At 48.0% G+C, this 14,060-nt stretch overlaps 1 protein-coding gene across 1 annotated transcript in view; it reads left to right on the top strand.

Annotated features, from left to right (window-relative positions):
* BAK1 (BCL2 antagonist/killer 1) overlaps positions 1–14,060 on the top strand; it is a 32,084-nt gene that overhangs the window by 3,695 nt on the left and 14,329 nt on the right. Inside the window, exon 2 of the mRNA XM_075909847.2 lies at positions 7,517–7,612. Coding sequence (XP_075765962.2) covers positions 7,543–7,612 — 70 coding nt within the window. The 5' untranslated portion in view covers positions 7,517–7,542. The remainder of the gene's footprint in view (positions 1–7,516; positions 7,613–14,060) is intronic.

Below are 14,060 nucleotides of genomic sequence, written 5' to 3'. Positions count from 1 at the left end.
TTTGTATTACCACAGCATCCCTAGGAGGCCAAGTCAGGAACTAAGGCTTTGTCTACACTTAAAGTCCTTTAAACTGAAAGCGTGGTCCTAGCATGAGTGCTGAGGGAGAAGTCTCCTAGCACACTATGTAAACTCCCTCCAAGAGGGGAATAGCTAACAGCGCTGGGAGCATGGCAAGTGACTTGCTGCACCCAGAGGGGGTGGGTGTGTTTTTTCACACCCCTGAGCCAGAAAGCTGCAGTGCTGTAAAGCATGGGTTCCCAAACTGGGGGGCGTGAAGGAATTCCGGGGGGGAGGGCGGAAGGCGACCCAGCCCCCTCCCGCCTCATCAATCTGGGGGTCGTGAAGGAATTCTGGGGGGGGGGGTGCAAGGCGACCCAGACCCCTCCTGCCCCATCAATCCCCTTGCTATTTTTGTTTTTTGGTCCTGGTCAGTTCCTTTTTTTTTTTTTGGCTGGGGGAAAGGGGCGTGCGGGTTTCTCAAAAATCAAAAAAATTGAAAAGGGGGCGTGATGCCGAAAAGTTTGGGAACCACTGCTGTAAAGTGTTAGTGTAGACTTAGCCCAGGGCCTGATGAAATGCATCCTAGAATACTCATGGAGGTGATAGAGGAGGTATCTGAGCCATTATCTATCATCTCTGAAAAGTCATGGAAGTTGGGAGAGATTCCAGAAGACTGGAAAAGGGCAAATCTAGTGCCCGTCTATAAAAAGGGAAATAAGGACAACCCAGGAAACTACAGACCAGTCAGCTTAACTTCTGTGCCAGGAAAGATAATGGATCAAATAATTAAGGAATTCATCAGCAAACATCTGGAAGATAATAAGGTGATAGGTAACAACATGGACTTCTAAAGAACAAAGCATTTCAAACCAATCTGATAACTTTCTTTGACAGAATAACAAGCCTTATGGACAAGGGAGAAGCGATGGAGGTGGTATACCTAGATTTTAGAAAGGTATTTGACACGGTCTCCCATGACCTTCTTATCAATAAACTAAGGAAATACAGCCTAGATGGGGCTACTATAAGGTGGGTGCATAACTGGCTGGATAACCATTCTCAGAGAGCAGTTATTAATGGTTCACAATCATACTGGAAGGGCATAATGAGTATGACTCGATAGGAGTCAGTTTTGGGACCGATTCTCTTCAATATCTTCATCAATGATTTTTAGATAATGTCATAGAAAGTATGATTATAAAGTTTGCAGATGCCATCAAGCTGGGAGGGGTTGAAAGTGCTTTGGAGGATAGGGTCATAATTCAAAATGATCTGGAAAAATTGGAGAAACGGTTTGGGATAAATAGTATGAAGTTTAATAAGGACAAATGCAAAGAACTCCACTTAGGAAGGAATAATCAGTTTCACACATAGGGTGCATCTAGACTATATGGCTCTGTCGACGGAGCCATGTAAAGTAGTTTATTTGACATAGTCAATGAAGCGGGGATTTAAATAATCAGCTGAGCCATTTTTATTTTAATGAAGTGGGGATTATTTAAATCCCCGCTTCATTGATTATATCGAGTAAACTACTTTACATGGCTCCGTCCATGGAGCCATGTAGTCTAGGCACACCCATACAGAATGGGAAGTGACTGTCAAGGAAGGAGTACAACAGAAAGGGATCTAGGGGTCATAGTGGACTACAAGCTAAATATGAGTCAACAGTGTGATGCAGTTGCAAAAAAAAAGCAAACATGATTCTGGGATGCATTAACAGGAGTGTTGTGAGCAAGACTGGAGAAGTCATTCTTTCTCTCTACTCTGGGCTTATTAAGCCTCATTTGGAGTATTGTGTCCAGTTCTGGGCACCACATTTCAGTGAAGATGTGGAGAAATTGGAGAGGGTCCAGAGAAGAGGAACAAAAATGATTAAAGGTCTAAAAAACATGAGCTATGAGAGAAGACTGAAAGAATTGGGTTTGTTTAGTTTGGAAAAGAGAAGACTGAGAGGGGACAAGATAGCAGCTTTCGAATACCTAAGAGGGTGTCACAGGGAGGAGGGAGAAAAATTATTCTCCTTAGCCTCTGATGATAGGACAAGACGCGATGGGCTTAAATCGCAGCAAGGGAGGTAAAATTCCGCTCTCAGATCAAGCTATGTATTATCATGCATTGAGCATTAATGATGGGCTTTGTTCACAGAAGGCCATTAAGATGGGTGAGAGGCAGTTGATAGATCCCCAGGAGGGGGCAGGGAATTTAGAGCAAATCTAGATGGAGAGGTTCTACCAGTGTAAGGTAAGGTGTCAATTTACATCCCTATAGTTATACTGGCAAAACGTCTCAAGATTGACGAGGGATATAAAATTTTTTTTAAAGACCAATTAATTGTGCAGCCGATTGAAATTCAATTGGTTACACTGTTAAATGTTCCATAGGCTGCTAGCCCTGTGGTCTCCTGGCAGCAGCTGGACACTGGGTTGCCAGCTGCCAGATCTGCGGGCTACTGGTAGTGGCCAGGAGTTTATCCAGTAAGGTTAACCGACAAGCTAATGCTTATTGGTTAACTGGTTAAACTCTTATGTCCTTAATGGGGACAGTCTAATGCTGGAGTAAGAGTGTTTTTTTTTTTTTCTGATTTAATTTATGTCACTTTGGAAACAGCTTAAAATCTACTAGAAAAAGGCATTTAATTACTCTCGAATTAGAGAGTCCACTGGGGAGTTACCACTCTAGTGGTGTAATTATTGTAGCAGAGCTTTAGTGCTTAATTTCCCATGTAGACATGCCCTTATCATCTAAATCTCCCCATAGAATCATAAACTGGAAGGGACCTCGAGAGGTCTTCTAGTGCACTCCTCTGCACTCAAAGAAGTGGGTTCCCAAACTGGGGAGGGGCGAGCCCCCATGGGGGGGTATGAAGAAATTGCAGGGGGGGTGCGAGGCGACCCAGCCACATACATACCCCGTCAATTCCACCCCAAGTTTTGCTGCTATTTTTTGGGGGGGGGCATGAGGGTTTCTCAAAAATCAAAAAGGGGGCGTGATGCTGAAAAGTTTGGGAACCAATTTTGATCCCTTTAGACCCCGTTTTTAAAAATTTCCTATGACAAAGATTCCACAACCTCCCTAAATCATTGATTCCAGTGCTTAACTACCCTCCTGACAGCAGTATCAGATCTGCTGCTGATGGCACAGATCTCAAAACAGTCGACAAATGGATGTCGCAATTTTACAGGTGGGGAAACTGAGGCACAGAGAGGGACCATGATGTGTGTCAGGTGACTCTGTGGCAGAGTGTGGGATAGAATGCAAGTCTGCTAGTTCTGTGCTTTGTCTAATGCACCCTGCCTCCTCCCTGCCTCCCTTGTGCATTGTCTGTATACTGTAATCTTCTGAACCTTTACAGCAGTGAGACTCAGGGTCAGGGTTGCGAGTCGCTTGTGACTCTTAGGGTGTGTCTAGACTACAAGGATTTTTTGAAAAAAATTGCCTTTTTTTGAAAAATCTTTACCTGTATCTAGACTGCTGCCACGTTCTTTCGAAAGTAAATCGAAAGAATGCGGCAGTTTTTTTGACCGTGAAAATCCTCGTTTTACGAGGAATAACACCTTTTGAAAAAAGGTGCTATGTAATGCAAACTGTGCTTTTTCGAAAGAGAGCATCCAGACTGCATGGGTGCTCTCTTTTGAAAAAGCATCTTGCTTTTTCGAAAGTTCTGGTTGTAGTCTAGACACTCTTTTTTGAAAGAAGCTTTTTCGAAAGGCTTGCAGTCCAGACGTAGCCTATGGATACGTCTAAACTACACCCCTCTATCGGCAGAGGGATGTAAAAGACGTATCGAAAGTGCAAATGAAGCTGGGATTTAAATATCCCATGCTTCATTTGCATAATGGTGGCTGCTGCTTTTTTTCTAAACGGGACTTTAAAAAACCCAGCAGTTTAGACGGGGAATTTTTGATAGAGTACAGGATCTTTCGAAACGGGGCATTTCTGTCTAAAATGCTCCATCTAAACTGCCTTTTTTTTCGAAAAGCCCCGTTTTGAAAAAAAAAGCGGTGGCTACTCCTCGTGTAACAGTAGTTCGAATTAGAAAGCCTAATTCAAACTACCTACTCCGTGCCGCGTGTAGCCGCGGGCACGGAGTCCGCACTAATGGGGATTTAAAAATGGCGGCGCCTGGCAAGATGCAAATGAAGCCCGGGATATTTAAATCCCAGGCTTCATTTGCAACTTTGAATGACTACATTAACCACCCTAGTTCAAATTAGGGTGGTAGTGTAGACATACCCGTAGGAAGTTACTTCGAAGTTACAATTACTATTACCTGTGGAACTCCTTGCCAGAGGATGTTGTGAACACCAGGGGTGTGTCTAGTCTGCATCCCTCCATCGACAGAGGGATGCAAATCAAGCACATTGAAATTGCTAATGAAGCAGGGATTTAAATATCCCGTGCTTCATTAGCATAAACATGGCTGCTGCTTTTTTTCCAAAACGGAGCTTTTTCGAAAAAAAGCAGCAGTCTAGACGCGGATCTGTCAAAAATAAATCCTTTTTCGACAGATCCTGTATTCCTCAAAAAAATAGGTTTACACGATCTGTTGAAAAAGGCTTTATTTTCCCATGAAAGCTCATCACCTAACAAACCATCTTGTTAGTCTTTAAAGTGCTACATAGTCCTGTTTTTTTCCAGCTACACCAGACTAACATGGCTACATTTCTATCACTAGTCTATATTAAAAACAAGACCGTGTATCACTTTAAAGACTAACAAGATGGTTTAATAGGTGATGAGCTTTCGTGGGCCATCATGTGGACCACTTAGACACTAGAGAAAGGAATTAGGACTGCTGGTTTCTGTGCCTCATGTTGCCAGACTCGCTCTGTAACCTTGGGCACATCACTTTTCCCTGTGTACCTCTGTTTCTCCATCTATAAAAAGGGGGGTGAGGATTTTTACATACCCTCAGGAAACGCTCTGAGCCCTTCATATGAAAAATCACTATAAAAGCACCTTATAAACCTTTGGTGCATTGCCTGGAGCACTGAGGGTTTCCCTCATCCAGAAGATGGGCACAACCTGCTTCTGCACCCTGTGCCTGTGTCACTGGGGATTGCAGCTAGGTCTCAGAGGGTTAGGGAGACTAGCCCTCATGGGGGAGGGGGCCAAGCCCTCCTTCCATGCTGTACTCTGAACCACCTCCCCCCCCCCCACTTTAATCCTCTCAACCCATGCACAGCCTTTTCCTTCTCCCTAGCCCTCTGCAAGAGGAATCTATGGGTCACAAGTCAGCCATCCTGGCTGGGCACATGTGAGGTTGGGGGTGGAGGAAGAGGGGATGGGCTGTATTTGGAAAGACCATCAGCCACCCTGCAGGCACAGTCCAAGTCTGCAGGCTGGGTGTCAGCTGGCATTGTCTTCTGAGCATTGAGATGCAAATCAGCACTCCAGCAGTTTCCTAAACCAGGTGGATAAGTAAGATTTGCATTCCCTTAGCTACCCCCTCTCCACCATTGGCACCATTGAGGTAAATGATGGATTGTCTGGATATCTGGAGACAATATTCTGTGAGGCCTGTGAAACAGGGCCATAGCCCTAAACTCACTTTTGTCTAAATGGGGCTGTGCATACTTATCCAATCACTGTCAGGGCACCAACCCACACTAAGTAATTCAATAGAACCTGGCCAGCCAATACCAGACAGAAATAACCAATTATCAAGTGGCTGGTGGAGAGATGCCTGGGGCATTAGAAGAACAGGGTGTTTGCTTGGGAGGGCTAAAGGACATGAGGTTTAGAGAAGCTTAGGAAGTTTTGCTGAAACAAGACTCGTAGCTGCATACAAATTGTTAGGGCTAGGGAGGAATTTCTGATAAAACGGTGGGTGGGTAGGATCACAGACTTGCACTAGGATTGCCCATGGCCCAGTGAGTGCCCTAACCACTGTGCTATTGGCTGGTTTAGGGTGGGCAAGTTGTGTGTGTGTGTGTATGCATGTGCGCACACAAACACATTCAGTTTCTCCCGGGGGAAAGTTTTGAACTCCTTGAAAGATGGAAAAACCCTTCCTGCTCAGGTCTGACGAGGTTAGGCTGGCTGGCGGCAGGATGCATGTAAGTAAAAGTGCAGGGGAGGCTCAGAGGGCGGCTCGGGAGGTGGGGGAGTCTTGGGAAGTGGGGAGCACCCGGCAGCTTGAGATCCAGTGGACTTACAACGCTTTGCCCTTGTAGTTAAGGAATTCCTAGCTTGCCTCCTTGGGGGAGCTGCGACTCAGGCAGGTGACCCCAGTCTGGTTCCCAGGGAGCCATTCTCCTGACTTGATGCTCCCCTGTAATTCTCCTCTGCAGGCCACCTCCCTCTCTCCTCCGGCAGCCACATAACAGCTTGGCTTTATCAGGTTAAGGAGGTAGATCAGCACCTGTTTCTCCCCCCTTGCCCTCCCCCACTCTGCTTTTTCAGTTAGTCCATGTCTGCCCTGAATATCTTGCCTGTCATGGAACGGGGGTAGGTGGCTCCCCCATCCCAGTATTGCTTCCAACTCTGGAACAGTGTATCACTTCCAAGAGGCTCACACGCCATCATGTGGACCACAGTCTGGGAACCCCTGTACTAGTGCCCTGAGCAAAGGTCTAGGAACTAGCCTGGTCCTGAAATCGATTCACCGTGCAACTTCAGTCAAGCCTGCTCTGTGCCTCAGTTTCCCCAGCTGCAAAAGCTGAATGAATACCAGCCTGGTAGCCAGGGTCACATAGCAGTGATGAAGAGCTATATTCATGCTAAGCACTGGGGGTAGAGATTTGCACTAGCTGTAAACTTTGGGTGTGGATCATGGGTTCCTAAACTGGGGGGCATGAAGAAATTCCAGGGCGGGGGGGGGGAGGGTGTGAGGTTGGGTCGCATCACACCCCTCCTGGAATTTTTTCACACGCACCCCAGTTTAGGAACCCATGATCAGATGGTGCTTGGTCCTGTCGTGAGAGCACTGATGCCCTCTCCAGGTTCCTTCCTGATCTATGATAGAAATGTAGCCGTGTTAGTCTGGGGTAGCTGAAGCAAAATGCAGGACAATGTAGCACTTTAAAGACTTTAAAGTGCTACATTGTCCTGCATTTTGCTTCAGCTTCCTGATCTAGTATTTTATGATTCTGTGATTCTAATGCCAGGGAGGAAGAGCTGCCAGACCTATGGGAGTGGTTCTGCAGATGGAGGAGGAGCCCAAGCTTGTGTTGGAGGAAGCGGAGAGAAAAAACACCTTGGTATGGGCAGGGACTGGAGAATGGGATTGCAGGGAGGCGAGGAGCCAGGAGGCTGTCAGATGTGCAGAGATAAAGGAAGGCAGGAGGCAAAGTGCTTAGAGGAGAGGTGAAGCAGAGAAAAATGATCTTCAAGCCTAGGACTGTCCCAGACGGTGTATAAGGATCCCAGGCCAAAGAACAGACTTGAGTCTCCAGTTGTCTCCTCTGGCATCACTGCGCCACTTGCTGCTCCCCAGAGCCCTTCTCTGAGCAGTCCACTTCAGCGTCCCACCCCGTTCACCCCCTCACCCTTGATTTTTCCTTGGCAGGGTAAAGCTGATCACCTCTCTCCACTATGGCCTCTGGGGATGGCAGCGACCCGCCGGACCGTCATCGGCGCAGGGCATCGCTGAAGCCCAATGCAGGTAACAAGGTCTCTATTGTGAACGGGGGGTTAATGTGTGTGTTTTCCATTCTTTTCGATTTTTTATTATCATTCCTGTGTCCTATCACATTCCTTTAAAAAGAGGAGGGGGAGAGGTACGTGGGCCATTCCAGATTTAATATCTGGAGACGTGGTTTCAGGTGTGTGGCCAGTCGTTGCGCCAGAGATGCAGCCCTGAACTAGTGTCGGGTGCTGCAGATCACGACTGAGATGCGCTGGTGGAGCGCGTGTGTGTGTCTGTCAGACTGGAATCCCGGAGAGCTGCAGGACAGAAGTGAGATGCACTGGCAGAGAATGCATGGGTGTGTGGATGGGGGGAGTCTAGGACTAGAGTGGCCAGGGGAGCTGCAGGTGCGAATTGAAGTTTATTGGTGGAGTTTGCGTGTGGAGGCGCTGGACAGCAATAGCAGTGGGCCGCAGAGACCCCAGGTGCATTGGCGGAGTGGTGGATGGGCAGTGCATGCATCTCTTACCTAGATTCATTGCCATGTTCTCCTATCTGTACAGCCAAATGTCCCCTTCATAAAGGAGACCCATGTCACGCCAGGCAATGCTTAATGGGATGCAGTCCGGGCATATCAGCTGTTGGGTAAAATCGAACCCAGATGACTTTCTAAAAGGTGGCTTGGCACAGCAGCAGCAGGCAAAACACTGAAACATTGCAACTGTTCTAAGAGCAGAGACCAGACTGAATCGAACAGCTCTGCTTCTTGTTTTTGTCCCAAACAGACACTACATGGCAACCTTTTAAGCATGGGTGATTCTTCAACCTGTTTTGCAGGTAGACTAGTAAAGGAACATGAGTCACTGCAGCTCTGTCAATAATCCTGCTGCAGTAACTATACCTAACTGTTTATGCAGCTCGCATCCAGCTCCGAGCTGTTTTACAGTCATGATTAGATTATTATTTGCATTGCAGTAGCATCTGGAGGCCCAGCTAGGGTGAGAACCCCATTGTTCTGTGCGCTGGACAGGCACGTAAGATGACAGTCCCCGCCTTACTGAAATTTGTAAAGTACATGAACCTCCGTTCTCTGGGTGTCCCTAATCCGGGAACACCTGGGATACCGACCCTGGGCGGCAGAGGAGGAAATGGCTCTGTGCACTGCCGCTCCCCCGGCTAGGGGAACAGAAATGACGCGACGCGCTTCCTCTCTGGCTTTTCCCTTTCACTCTCATAGTGGTGCCTTGGGAGCATCAGGTAAACACCCCACCCTCCTTATGCCCAGACCCCGCAGTGCCCTCCCTGGCCTGGCAAATTCTTTAATTTGGCATACCCTGTTTGCCAGGGTTGCTGGATTAAAGAGGTTCCAGTGTATTAAAATCCAGTCCACATGTAGCATACCCATTGGAGCCAATGGGATTTTGCTTGAATAACAATTGTAGAATCACTTAAAAAACAACAAATAGTCTAGCAGCACCTTAGGGACTAACAAAACATGTAGTTGGTATCATGAGTTTTCGTAGGCACAGCCCACTTCTTCAGATGAATGGAGTTACTAAAGGTCCAGTTTCTAAATAAAAAGGGGATGGGGGGGGGGGGAGAAGAAGAAAAAAAGGGGAAAGAAATAGTTAATTAGTGTCCATGCTACATGAAGAGAAACACCTTCTCTATCAGCTTCATGTGGCATGGACACTAAGTGACAATTTCTTCCCCCTTTTTTCTTTTTTTTCCTTCCCTCCATCCCCTATATATTTAGAAACTGGACTTTTAATAACTCCATCAGAAGAAGTGGGTTGTGCCCATGAAAGCTCATGACACCATCCGCATATTTTGTTAGTCTCCAAGGTGCTGTCAGACTATTTGTTGTTTTTTAAGTTTTTCCACTTACAAACTAACCCTCTTCTACCCCTCTGAAGCAATTGTAGAATCAGGCTGTAAACTACAGCCACACGCATTGCCCTCCCCTCCCTGCCACATGCAGTCTGAGTAGGATTCCCAAAGGGTACTGGCCTCACTTTGCTCCCAGTGAAATCAGCAGGAAGCTGTAGGGCTTCTGCTGTCCATGACTGAGGTATGGCCTTAACTTTTGGAGGCAGGAACACCAAACAGCCTGTAATTTACAATCGGTACATATGTACCAATCATGAAGGTAGAGGCGCTGGCGTCTGGGGGTTAAAACAGGAAATTTTACCAAATCTCAAGTCACACCTCTCTGCAAGGGGTGGATTTTCCCCCAGACTCCAGACCTTTGTCAAATCTGCATTTAAATGTACCAGGGCAGCTTTGACATTAGCGCCTTGTTTGAGTGAATAGGGCTTAGGTGGAGATGGCTTTTCTATCTATACAGCTATAGCTTAGCTAGAGAGAGGCTGGGTGAATAGGTCATGAACAAGGGCCAGCTAAGACAGAGGCTGTTAGCCGTGCTAAAAACAGTAGCATCCTGTCCCTGTCCTGAGAGGCTTACAGTCTAAGCAGGTAAGCCAGACACATGGTGGGCGAAGGAGCAGAACACGCAAGCAGAGAGAACCCATGTGGTGGCTGCAGATGGCATGTTGGTTCCATTTTGTTGGGGGGATTATATTTAGAAGGGGAGCAGCTAGAGCATGGGTTCCCAAACGGGGTGGTAGTGGTGAAGAAATTCTAGGGGGGGCGTGAGGTGACCCAAGCCTCCCCCCCATCAATCACCCTCCCAAGTTTTGCTGCTATTTTTGTTTTTCGGCCCCACTCAGTTCCTTTTCTTTATTTTTTTTTGCTCAACAAGTTTTGCTGCTATTTTTTTGGGGGGGGGGCGTGAGAGTTTCTCAAAAATCAAAAAGGGGGTGTGATGCAGAAAAGTTTGGGAACCACAGAGCTAGAGGAAAACAAGAAGAAAGGGAAAGTGCTGCAGAGGACAAGGCAGGGGAAAGGGGGAACAGGTGTAGTGTGAAGCTCCGGTGGGGGAGTGGGTTGGTGTGAGCAGCTGAGTGCAGCAGAGAATGTCCAGTTTAAATCCCGGAACAAACTCCCCTTACTGTTCCCTGATACACAGGACTGGCCCTGCCATGGAAGCAGGTGGGAATGGGAGCTGGAGACTTTGGTAAGGAAAGTTGCTAGTTCCTACAGAAAGCAATGGAAAATGCAGGGCGAGACCAGGCTGTTTGGTCTGTTTCTATCTGGCTGTTTGTGTGACTGTGAAAGAGGCTGACCTATCCCCGCATGTTTGTAGCCGCCGGGTGGGGCACTGGATTTGTCAATATGCTAGTCACTTTGCAAAGGCAAAATTGACAGCCCCAGTGGTCAGTATAATCTAACTGTTTTGCCTCTGATGTAGGAATGCTTGATCGGAAATGCGATCGCCCGTACAGCCACCTGGAAGCATAGTGCTGGGCAGTACAACACAGGGCTGGGCGTTAGGACTTCTGGGTCTAGACCCTGGCTCTGATACCAAATTGTTGTCTGGCTGTGGCCATGCAGCTTTACCTCTTTGTGCCTCAGTTTCCTTATCTATAAAATGAGGGTAATATGCAAACCATTGGGAGGCATAACTCATTAAGGCTTGTAGCACCCTTTGGGATCCTTGGATGGAAGGGTCTGGAGAAAACAAAGCTAATGTTTATTTATTCGTATCTACCCTGATGTCTGCAGGAATAGCCAACATCTGCTGCTTCACATACGACAGTTGAACCCACCCAACTTCATGCCTGGGGCTAGAACAGGGGTGGGCAATAATTTTTACCCAGGGGCCACTTCAAAACTTTTTTGAAGGGCAGGGCCTAAACAGGAAGGGGCGGGGCTACCCCACCCCCAGACCATGATAGGTCTGGGGGTGGGGGATCCCCTTTGCCCCCCTTCCCAGTAGGCACCCATTTCCTGGAAGACGCTTGGCATGCTCCCCCACACTCAGGCCAATTAGGGCCTGGGGGCAGGGAGCATGGGAAGCCTCCTCCGCTCTCCCCCCCACCTTGCAAGCCACGCGTGGCACTTCAAAGTGCCACATGCTCCTGGCAGGGCGGGAGGAGGCTTCGCGCACTCCCCGCCTGCAGGTCCTAATTGGCCTGGGGGCGGGGGAGCAGCAGGGCCTCCGTGGGCCGGATCAAGCCACTTGGCAGGCCGGATCCAGCTTGTGGAGGCCCTTTTGCCCACCCCTGGCCTAAAAAGACCATTTAAAAGTGGTTGGAAAATACAGCGCCCCAAATACCCATCCTTCAAACAGCCATGCTGTGGAAACCAGTCTCTGGCGGATGAGCCTGCTTCTGAGTAAAGCTACATTTTATGGGTATTTTTAATAAAAGTCATGAAAGGTCATGGCCACATGGGCCATGAGTTTTTGTTTATAGCCCATGACCGTTCCATGACTTACTATGAATACCTCTGACTAATGCTTAGCTGCTCTGGGAGGCCGGGGGGGTCGGTGGGAGGGCGATGGCTTTGGCGGCAGGGGTGGGGGGGGATGACTGCCCCTGGCTGGCTGCTGCTCTGAGGCCCCCAGATACCTCCGTTCGGGCAACCTCCGGGATCACTGCTTCTGCTCAAGCAGCTGGCCCCAGGGAGGGTGACCCCGGTGTCAGCCACACCGGTTGCTGCAGCGGCAGAAACTCCAGGACAAACTTGCAGGCGTACTTATGAGCCGCTGTAGAGCTAACGCTCCCTTCCTCCCACTCCCAGCTATCTGCTGCCCATGCCAGCGAGTTATTTCTGCCCTGTCACTAGGGGAAGCAGTATGTCCAGGCAAGATTTACTGCGTGCTGCTGTCGTACAATTTCCCCCACCCCCATGCTGTGCACCCCAGTCTTTGTCCAGGCGTGCGGCAGCCATCGTCATGCACGCTGTTTCCTGTGTCAGTGTGATCTGCGGTGAGCTCCCTGGCAGAGATAAATGAGTAAACACTTCACACCTACCTCAGCCTAAGGGGAAGTGACCTGGCTGAGTCAGAGGCTGTGCGGGGACTGGAAAATATCCACCCCAACCAAAATCAAAGGTTGAGCAGAGCAAGAGGAGCCTTCAGGCTGCAGCCCCGGGTTTTGCTTACGGCTCGCTGTGCAGTTCTATGCCAGCCGCACAGCTCTGCAGAAGGATGCCCTGCTGTCACCCACCCAGGGTTGTCCTGCATTGCCATGACTCAAGCCAGACCTGACCTGGAGGAATCTCCTCTAGGGTGAGACCATGGTCCCCCCCATGGCTCATTCAATCGCTGGCCTCTGTTGAGATTGCCTCTGATGGGGGGTGGATTTTACGATGGAGTCCCCTGCAAACTGAACAGAAACCCACCAAATTCATTTCCCACTGGCATGTCTCAGCGGGCAGCTACTTTACAGGACTACTGATGTGGGCTAGAGTCAATCTTTTACCTCTATGTTACATTGGCAGCCTCCTGAGCTACCGAGGGCCCTTGTGTTGCCTCGATACTGAAACAGCAGAGTTTGAAAATCACTGTGGTCATTTTAAGATATGAAGATGTAGTAAAGATTGTCCCGACTTTTGCTGCCCCACAAGGGAAAGCCAGCATACAGGGGACACTTCCCCTTGTGGCAAAGGCAATTTGGTGTTTGTTCACTAAGGTAGCGAGGTCAGAAGGGACAATTCCATCCAGGGCACTGGAAGGAAACCCTTTCCATTGTATGGCTGCCAAACTCTCACTCTGTATCCCTTGAGATGCCTTTGGCATGAGGTTGAATGAAATTGCCGGCCTCCTTCTGATCTCACTTAAACGGGCGTTGTTCGTAATAATAATCCTTTTTTCATCAGTAGATGTCAATGCACTTTAGAAAGGAAGGACTCCTCATTGGTCCTATTTTAAAGATGGCAAATTTGAGGCACAGAGAAGTTGGGTAATTTGCCCAAGGTCATCCAAAAGGCTACTGGCATAGTTGAGAATCTTAGAATCCTAGTACTGGAACAAATTTCGAGAGGTCATCAAGTCCAGTCCCCTGCTCTCATGGACAGACCAAGCACCATCTTCATTCCTGACAGGCGTCTGTCTAACCTGCTCTTAAATATCTCCAATGATGGAGATTCCACAACCTCCCTAGGCAATTTATTCCAGTGTTTAAGCACCCTGCCAGAAAGTATTTTCTAATGTCAAACCTAAATATCCCTTGTTGCAATTTAAGCCCATTGCTTCTTGTCCTATCCTCAGAGGCCAAGGAGAACAATTTTCCCCTCTTCTCCTTGTAACACCCTTTTATGTATTTGAAAACTGCTGTCCTGTCCCCTCTCAGTCTTCTATTTTCCAAACTAAAACAAACTCAGTTCTTTCAGTCTTCCCTCATAGCTCATGTTTTCCTTTAATCATTTTTGTTGCTCTCCTTTGGACCCAATCCGTTTCTCCACATCTTTCTTAAAATGTGGTGCCCAGAACAGGACACAATACTCCAACTGAGGCCTAATCAGTGCAGAGTAGAGCGGAAGAATGACTTCTCATGTCTTGCTCACAACACTCCTGTTAATGTATCCCAGAATCATGTTTGGTTTTTTTTTGCAAGAGCATCACACTGGTGACTCATAT

Source organism: Pelodiscus sinensis, chromosome 27 (genome assembly GCF_052426305.1).
Source record: "Pelodiscus sinensis isolate ZL-2025 chromosome 27, ASM5242630v1, whole genome shotgun sequence".
NCBI lineage: Eukaryota > Metazoa > Chordata > Testudines > Trionychidae > Pelodiscus > Pelodiscus sinensis.
Note: the sequence above shows the minus strand (reverse complement) of the source record. Positions and strands in the feature narration are given on the sequence as shown.